Raw genomic sequence first — 10,103 nt, forward strand, 5'->3', positions numbered from 1 at the left:
ATCTCATGAGGCCTTAACTGACGCGATGCATAAGCAACCACCCTTCCATGTTGCATTAGCACGCATCCCAATCCCTTGAGCGAAGCATCGCTATAAATCTCATATCCTCCCGGTCCTGAAGGGATCGTTAGCACTGGCGCAGTCGTCAATCTCTGCTTCAACTCCTGAAAGCTCTCTTCGCACTTTTCCGTCCATTCAAACTTAGTCTCTTTCTTAAGCAACCTTGTCAATGGAGTGGCTATTGCCGAGAATCTTTCCACAAATCGTCTATAGTAACCTACCAGTCCTAAGAAGCTTCGAACCTCAGTAACCGTCGTCGGTCTCGGCCAATCCATCACTGCTTCAATCTTTGCCGGATCCACGGAGATTCCTTCTCCGGAAATTACATGCCCAAGAAATGCTACTCGGTTCAGCCAAAACTCGCACTTGCTAAACTTAGCATATAGTGCATGCTCTCTTAACGTTCGTAGAACCTTTTCCAAGTGTACCTCATGTTCCTCGGGGCTCTTTGAATACACCAAAATATCATCTATGAAGACAATGACGAACTGATCCAAAAACTCCTTGAATATCCGATTCATTAAGTCCATAAAGGCTGCAGGGGCGTTAGTCAATCCGAACGGCATTACCGTAAACTCATAGTGCCCATATCTCGTCCTAAATGCCGTTTTTGGTATATCCTCCTTCTTAATCCTCAATTGGTGGTAACCCGTCCTCAAGTCGATCTTTGAAAATATCGATGCACCTTGCAACTGATCAAACAGGTCATCTATCCTTGGTAGTGGGTACTTATTCTTAATGGTCACCCGATTTAACTGTCTGTAGTCTATGCACAACCTCAAAGATCCATCTTTCTTTCTTACGAATAACACCGGTGCTCCCCATTGAGATGCACTCGGGCAGATAAAGCCTTTATCTAGCAACTCCTGCATTTGGACCTTCAATTCCTTCAATTCAGATAGTGTCATCCTATAGGGCGCTTTCGAGATCGGTTCCGTCCCTGGGGCTAACTCAATCACGAACTCCACTTCTCTATCAGGTGGCAGTCCCGGCAATTCCTGAGGAAAAACATCGGGGAAATTGCACACCACGGCTATGTCTTCTAGCCTCGGCTCTCCAGCCGTCGAATCAACTACATTTGCCAGAAATCCTTGGCACCCTTCATTTAGAAGCTTGGCTACCTCGAGCGACGAAATCCAAGGGATCGAGGTTCCTCCTCGGTTTCCCACAAACTCAAATCTAGGATGTCCAACTGGATTAAATTGGGATCGAGGTTCACCCTACTACTACAGTCCATAACAGTTCTCTGTTTGACCAGCCAGTCCATACCGACAATCACATCAAAGTCATGCATAGATAAAACTGCCAAATCTATCATTCCTTCCCTATCGCCAATCACTATCTTACAATCGGGACATCCAAACGCAATCAGCACTTTATCATTCAGTGGAGTAGTAACACACAGCATAACATCAAGCGATTTCGGCTCAATCCCAGATCATTCAACGAACTGCTCAGATATAAATGAATGCGACGCCCCCGGATCAAACAAGGCATATGCAGCATGATCACACAGAGAGACCGTACCTGTGACCACGCCAGGCGCATCCTGAGCCTCCCTCCTTGCCATTGCATACACCCGGCCTTGGGCCGGCGGCCTATTCTGATTGGCCGGCTGGATAGCTCTAAACTGATTCCCATTCCGGGGCGGCGGCGGCGGTAGTGCAGGTGACCCAGCCTGCCTATTGTTGGGGCAGTCCTTCATCTGATGGCCCCTTCCGCCACATACAAAACAGACTCCGCTCCTATTTGGGCACGGTCCATTCCCGTGCCTTCCTCCACATAGCCTACATGGGGCGTTCTGATAACGGTTTGGCTTCCCAATATTCCTCCGAACGGGAGGGACAAAGCGACTATTTCCTGCCATGGGTCTTTTCCCAAGTTGACGGTCATCCCTAGTCGGGGCATACCGCGATCCAGAAGCGGCAGCCCGATCCGTTTGATCTCGCTCAATTGCCTGAGCCCTTTCATAAATCTCATTATAGCCCCTCAAGTTCAATGAGATCATCTGACTGCGAAGGTCCGGCTTCAGCCCATCCCGGAACCTCCTAGCTTTGTCCATGGGGTCCTCCACCATTCTGGGGGCAAATTTGGACAGCCTTGCAAACTCGGCTTCATACTGATCCACTGATGTCTGGCCCTGACGAAGTCTCATAAATTCCGCCAGTTTCTGCTCTCGGGCGCTTTCCGAGAAGTATTTACCATTGAAGGTCTCGGTAAAAATAGTCCAATTTGGGGCAGTACTAGCGGGGAACACTTGACCTCTGGTGGCTCTCCACCAATCGCTAGCATTTTCCTGAAGCTGGTAAACTGCTAAGGTTACTTTCTCTTCCTCAGTACACCACAGCACCTCAAAAGCTTTCTCTAGCTCTTCTACCCATCTCGGTGCAGCCTCGGGGTCACCTCTCCCATCAAACTTTGGGGGTTTCAACCTCAGAAACTGCTCGACTAGCTTGGACATTGGCCTGATCGCATTTACTTGCACTGGACCAGGATTTCCATCAATCACATTATTCCCCTGACCTCCATTATCCCCAATAATTTCACTAGTAGTTACAGCGGCGACAGTAGCACTTCTGTCCCCCATTAGTTCAGCTAGCGGGACTACGCGACCTCGACCTCGACCTTGACCTCTACCTCGACCTCGGCCACTCATCTTATTGATTCTCACAAAAGCTTACCTGCTAAAATCCCACACAGGAATTATCAACCTAGGTCAACTATCCCAGTCTAGAGACTTAGGTAGTGAATCATAACAACCATTCCCTAGGCAGGCAATAAATCACATACAACAATCAATCTCAGCCAACATGATTCGTGCACTTACCTCAGGTCCTGACGCACCTGCACTTCACATGTTATTGCATACGTCACTCAGCAATCACAAGCACACAGTCTGGGGTACGCATGGCACACAAGTCTCCCTAACTGGCTACCCCAAAATCATCGCTCCTTATCACTCCAGGTTTCGACCAATGAAATCGAGCTGACCTTGCTCTGATACCAAATCAACGGGGATGTCACGCCCCGAACTCCAACGGGCTCGCGACACCCCTTCCACGGTCGTATTGAACGCGACGTCCCAGGACGCGTCACCGACCCAAACGAAACACCCAACAATAAAGGCAAGCGAAAGTGAAATTTATTTAACCTAGACAATAAATAATAACAAAGGGATAGCACGCAACGGTAATTGCATAACATCATAAAGCAGTCACTATTACAAAACGATAACCTAGTCTACCAAATTTAAAACCACAATTTTCAAAATGGGGCGGTGGTTGACAAACTTATCTCCTCTACAAAAGGTACTCAAAAGACAGGGTAAATGATCTATCTTTCAATCCCTGTGGTGCTCTGGCGGCATCTCCGAATCGATCACGGTTGCGGATCTGAAATGGTTATATAATAACCGTGAGAACGAGTCTCAATAAGCAACCCCCTATACCCCACGTAGGCCAATGCATGCCCAGACAAGTCGTACATGCAATCTACATCTACCCATAACATATAAAATTCGCATCATTATACTTACCTCGTCATCAAGGCCATGCCAACTCTACACGTTAATCACAACGTGATAGTACAATAATAATAACTAAATAACACATCACAATCGCTCAAACACTAACCACACTTGCACTCAATCAATCCAACTAATTCAACCAGCCAATTCATTCACACTCAATTCGCATGCATGGCCGAACATCTTTCTCACGACCCGCGCCACTGCGCCTCAGGTCCATTCTCACTGCCCGCGCCACTGCGCCTCAGGCCCACTTGGCACACCGGCCATTCATACTTTCACACGGATCGCCGTCAACACGTCCCAAGTCCGTAGCCCTCCGATCAATCCGGGCTCAATTTCCAATGACCGACGTAAATACGTCCCGGTCCAACACACCTCTAACGGGCCACCGTCAACACGTCTCAAGCCCGCATCCATTTGGCACACTGGCCATTCATGCCTTCACACGGACCGCCGTCAACACGTCCTAAGTCCGTAGCCCTCCGATCAATCCGGGCTTATAATCGACAAGCATGCACACGCCATTCAATTCAATCAATTTCACGTCAATTGCACCAAACGATCCATATTCACAACTCAATCCAATTCACAATTTACCACATCAATCCACAAACCCGACATGCAAGTCGGCCACGTACGATCACCCCAAATCATGCATATTATTTTATCAAATCCAACTAGCACAATTATATCATAATATAATTAAATTAAATCGTGCCCTAACCGTTTCGAACCTTAAACAAGTCTATAAAGTACCCAAAGTACTAGGTAAGGTTTAGGAAGTCACTTACTTCAATATGGCCCGGGAAAAAACCCGCACGGGCTCAAAACATGCGGATGAACAGTAAACGGGCCGGATGAACAGTACGCCGAATGAACAGTAACGGGCGGATGAACAGTACGAACGGATGAACAGTGACGGCCGGAGCTCGGCCACGGCCCGGGGCAGTCCGGCCACGGCCTAGGCACGCTCGGGTTGGCCGGGCAGCGGCTAGGCGAGCTCGGCCACGGCTCGGGACGCTCGGGCGACGACGACAACGACGGCGGTTGGACTGGTCTCGGCGAGCACAGCTGCTGCAAGTGGCTGGGCAAGGTCGCCGGGGGCCGGGTGGTGACGGACGGAGCAGCGGCGGCGACCGGAACGGCGGCGCGCGGCGGCTGGTCGAGGCGGCGCTGGGGAAAGCCCAAAACTGGGGAGGCGTCGGGGAGGGTGAAAAATAGGGGAAGGGGAGGTGGTGGCGGCCGGGGGGAAAGCAGCAGGTCGGCGGAGATGGCTGAGGGGAGAGACTGGGTGGCGGAGGCGGAGCGACAGTGGCCGGAACGGCGGCTCGCGGCAAGGCGGCAAAGCCAGGGCCGAACAAGGGGAAGGCGCGGGGAAGAGAGAAACAGGGGGGAGAGGAAGTGCCGCGCGCGGCCGGAGGGCGGCACGGCGGCGTCACGGGCGGCCGGGCGACGGAGGACAGCGAGGCCGACGGACAGGCTGAGCAACGCCGGACCGCAGGCGGATGCGCCGCCGGCGAGCTGCTACTCGCGTAACGCAGCGGGACCGGCGAGCCAGGCGAGCAGTGGCCGGTGAGCGGCGGTCGCGGGCGACGGAGCAAGCCGGCGCGGCTTGGTCGGGCGACGACGCGCGAGGCGACCCGCAAGCGGACTGGCAAGTGGCCGGGCCGGTCCCTTGTGAGAAGCAAGCGGGAGGCGCAACAGGCGGTCGCGAGCGAAGAGAAGACCCACGGAGAAGAAGAAGAAGAGAGGAAGAAAAGAAAAGAAGAAGAAAGAAAGAAAAGGAAGAGAGAGAGAGAGAGAAGAGTGGATGGGTCTGACAAGGGGGGAACAGACGTGCGCAAGGGGAAAAGTGACCGGAGAGAGAGAGAGAGAGAAGGGGAGAGAAAAATAAATAAACATTCAATCAAATATTAATTGCGATCCGATGGCCCACATTTAAAACCGAAAACGATCTACCGATCCAAATTAATCCTAGAATAGAATAAGGGACAAAGGTCAAATTAATTAAATCAAACTACCACGAGGGAGGTCTACTAGTCCAAATTCGCACCCGGTCAAAAATCCACTTTTCACATATTTCGAGCAATCTCGAGGCCAACTACAATAATATCGATACCGTCCAATTAAATTCGTCCCGAAACTCCGAGAAATTCGACACCAAAGTTTGGGCTCTAAATAACGGCAAATTTCGATCGAGTGCGATTCTAGCGAAATCTCTAATTTAAAAATAATAACCGAGAGTGATCAGTTCCCGGGCAAGATTTTCCTATAAGCACACTGACGAATTACATGTTTTATAAATCCCAACTAGGGGCCAAAATTCGGAATGTCTCATAAAGAAAGAATTTCCTCACGAGATGGCTTTTAGACGGTAAGTGTCTAATAGATCCTTACAAAATATATAGCTAAAGTTGGGGCATGAAGCATATGAGTTATGCAGGGCGTCTACAGCTAGCCAAATCGGTCCTCATCTCCATCTGCACCAATTGGATGCAAATGTTCTTACTCCCAAAACAAACAACATACGATGTTGAGAAGCGGATTCGTCAATTTCTATGGGTAGGTAATACAGCGAATTATGGATCGCACTAGGTGGCAAGGCAAGTAGTTTGCTCACCTAAAAGGAAAGGGGGATTAGAATTGTTCAATTTGAAATTATAGAACAAAGTATTGTTATGCCGCATGCTGTGAAACCTCATCCATCAATCATCCATCCTCTTTCCTTTGGAGTATATGGGCTCACAACACCGATGCAGAGGCACTCCAATTATGCAGGTCAACATTACGGGCAGTATGGCTTGGAGTTAGCGATGTCTCCTTAAATTACGACATGTTTTAACCTTGGTTATCCATAGCTCAAGGTACTATTGCCGAGAAATTTATGATGAACTCAGACATGTGGGATCAATTGTAGAGTGGTATGACCTAATTTGGACCAGCGGTATTAGCAAACACAATTTATTGGCTGGCTTGTTTGCAAAAACAGACTACCGACGGCAAAAATCGTCGTCCAATGGATGACCTCAATTGATATCCAGTGTAACTAATGTAGGGTCGGTATAAAAGACAGAACACATTTATTCTTCTGGTGTGAGTGGACAGGCAGCTTATGGCGCAGTATCCTTGCACAACAGGGGATTAGGCGTCCTTTGGGAGGATGGAATGAGAAACTTCAATGGATGATTAGGGCAACAAAGGGGAAAGATTTGGTGGCTAGACTCCTTAAGGTATCATTTCTAACAACCATGTATGGCATATGGATGGAGTGCAACCGAAGACGATTTCAAAATAAGTCAACTGATATCTATATTATTTTGGCCAACGTGCGTAAATATGTAAGAGGTAGAGTGAATATTAGACCTTCTCAGACAAATGTTGTATTGGCTACTATGTGGAGACTTCCTACCTCCATCTTCTCAAACTATTAGCACCATTTGTAATGCTGGAAGATACCCCTAAGCTGCTGTACTTCATTCGCTTTACAATACTGACATTTTACACCAAAAAAATAATATATATATCTAAAGGAGTGAAAGATTGAACGAGTAGGAGACATAGATACACAAGAACTTTTTTATTACACCCAATGAAACATATTTAGCAGCCTATCTCATCTCAATTACATAAAGCATGGACCCTCCTATTTATAGACTTGTACATAGTAAAACCACTAAAATAACAGTCTAGCCACTTGCTTCTTTTTTACTTTTTATTTATTTATAACAGAGTGCTCGAAGGAGACACACCGAGGGTCCCGTCCACATGCAATAGCACCATCAATTGGGCCGGCTTGGGCTTCTGTTGAGAGTAGGTTGCTCAACAGGAGGTTCACGCTCCATGCCGGCATGAGAGACCAAAGCCCACAAGTGAGTCACGAACTCCCCACCCATAACCAAGTGCTCCGCGTGTGCTTTCGCATCGTCGGATGGAGCCACATACACCATAAGTTCCGCCCAAAACTCGGCCAACACCTTCCAAATAAAGTTTGGACCTTCTCCGACATCCAGCAATTGCTGCCCTAACTGTGCACCCCACTTCATCAAGCTGCTGGTGTCATCCGTTGTATTACCAATCTCCTTCAATTTCCGGATTTTTTCTCCTCCAGTCGTGCACCCTTTGAGCAATTTTCTTGATTCGATAATGACTTTATCGAATACAAACTCAGAATCGTAGGGGTGATTAGGTAACAACTCTGGAGAGAACTCTACCAAGTAAGCAAGATATTTGGATAAGCTGGACGCCACGAGAAAGTTTGAATCTGAAATTCGCACTTCGTGCTCGCAAATACTTGTGGCAATATGCCACACAATTATGACTTGAGTCTGCGTCTCGAGCCTACACGCCCACGAGAGCTTACCTGCCACTTGGTTTAGTCTCAAAGAAGCTTCTCCATTCTCCAATACCCCGGAATTCAACATTAAATAATGGAAAACGGCTTGTTTCACTTCCGATGACAACTCGGCAGGCTTGCTTTCTTTTTTACCGTCCCTTTTTTGATCAATATACGCAGCTGTGATCTGATTGTATAGCCACAGCGGAGGGGTGTAACCATGCGACTCGAGAAGCGAGTATTGGCGAAGTTTCCTTTCCCAAGGCTTCCGTGATCGCATCCGGCATATTAGTCCTATCAGCTTCGGCATACATTTCTTCTCATGCCACGAGGGAGTTTGTACATACTTGCATAGCAATGATACTTTCGCCCACTCCGAGATGGCCATGAAGAAAAGCTGTCCAAGCTGCACAAATGTGAATAACGTAAGAATAAGCGACGTCACCAGAACGTCGATGCTCAACCCGCCTGAAGTAGCCAGTTGAACTTCATCCTGGGGTCTATTCAAGTTGTACGATGCGAAACAAAGTCCGATTGTGGCCTGAGAACCAATGACCAATAACAAGAGCTCCGTCACCTTTAGTTGCCAAAGGACCGGCTGGAAGATGATCGGGCACTTAGTGTAGAGCAAATCAAAAAGAAAGGAAAGCTCTACCTCAATGACCCTAAATGCTCGCTCGTAGCCATTTTTTTCTTCAAGCAAACCATTCCGAATCAACGTCCACAGCTTTTTGTGAGCTTCTTTGGGCAACGAATAGCTGCAAAATCTCAAGGAGAGAAGCTTGTAGAGCGAAAACGATAGGCAAATGTCCTTGAGCTTGCCGTCTTTGTCCCCGCCTGTCGAGCTCAAAAGCGATCCTTGGCATGCCCACACCTTCACGACCGTGACGACTTTGTCTGTGATTTCCAGGGGTGAACCGTTTACCCATGTTGTCTCTTCACCTCTCACAACATAGTTGTATCCTCTCATCTGGATAGGGTCGGGATTGCACGGATCTGACGTCTGGTGCTCGGAGCTCATGTAGTCGGAGATCAATTTGGTGGATCTCTGTAGGTCATACCCTTGAGCAGTCAGGAGAGACTTTGCTTTTTTACTGACCATGAGCTGCGCGAATTGGAGTAGACAGAAGACCCCCCAAATTGTCATGACCCCCCAAATTGTCATGACCCCCCAAATCATCGGCGACATCCTCACATGCATGGACAACAACTTGGCTAACAAGATGTTCTCGAACAAACGTTGCCAATGGTAGTTCTTCCTCCAGTCGTTGTCCTCAAGTCCGTTGTAGGCGGAGAATGAGTCCGAGCTCCTGAAGAAGACAATCAAGAAAGTGGCCCAAACCGGGAACAGCTCAGTTTGGAACGACGTTTCATGCATGAGACCGAGCGTGTAAGTGATGAAGAAGCTCGAGATGGTGTCCACGAGACCGAGCGTGGATCCTGCCCACAACATGAATTTGAGCTTCCGGACATTGTGCCGACGCCCCAGTGAGCCAAAGATGGTGCGAAGCAATAGTAACATCGCCGTGAGGCACACAAGGCTTTCGATGTGAATGAGACTCGCCTTTGGAGTGTGGAGTGTCTTCATGACCGCGGTGGCCTCGGTGAGGGTTTTGTTCACCACTTCCATTTGGCTTTTTTGCAAGTCCCTCATGTTCGGGTATGGAGAAAGATATTGTCTTTTGGGGGTGCAAAGTGTAAGAAAGAGCAAGGAAATTTAGACCTTTCAGACCATGGTTTGGAAACGGAGGCACTCCGCAGTTTATACTGAAAAAATTTCGAGCCTTCTTCGTTTGGTACTTGCGTGTTGTTGGCTGAAGCGCATGTGCCTCATCCGGAGAATCCACGTGGAGAGTAATGGTATGTTGGGCTGGATCCACCTCATGGGCCCAGCTCATCGTAAACAAATAACAAATAACAAAATGGGTCTAATACCAAAAAAAAAATTCATAACTGATACATTCCTACTACATTTACCTCAAAATTATTTTGGTGTCACAAAAACTCCCAAACCTTACAAACGTGTTATATTTACCCCAAACTAATTTTTGTATCACAAAAAACCACAAATAGGCACACCGGCTCTACATTTGGCCCAAACTGGAGGAAAATTACCAAAAAAATCCTATTCTTCTTTTTTAGCCAATTAAGTCCTAAACATTTTAGATTTGTGACAATTCA

General features: G+C 48.0%; 1 protein-coding gene across 1 annotated transcript; it reads right to left on the reverse strand.

Annotated features, from left to right (window-relative positions):
* Positions 1-7,368: 7,368 nt before the first annotated feature.
* Positions 7,369-9,576, reverse strand: LOC115694310 (uncharacterized). Its single transcript, XM_030621431.1, has one exon. It carries the CDS (start codon positions 9,574-9,576, stop codon positions 7,369-7,371), a length of 2,208 nt encoding a protein of 735 aa, XP_030477291.1.
* Between the last annotated feature and the right edge of the window lie 527 nt (positions 9,577-10,103).

The sequence above is a fragment of the Syzygium oleosum genome, unplaced genomic scaffold (assembly GCF_021117445.2).
Source record: "Syzygium oleosum isolate NSW1041296 unplaced genomic scaffold, Sole_v2.1 Sole_v2.15, whole genome shotgun sequence".
Classification (NCBI taxonomy): Eukaryota; Viridiplantae; Streptophyta; class Magnoliopsida; order Myrtales; family Myrtaceae; genus Syzygium; species Syzygium oleosum.

What these genes read in the sequence shown, in the direction of transcription:
- LOC115694310 (XM_030621431.1), bottom strand. Translation starts at nt 9,576, where the DNA reads ATGAGGGACTTGCAAAAAAGCCAAATGGAAGTGGTGAACAAAACCCTC.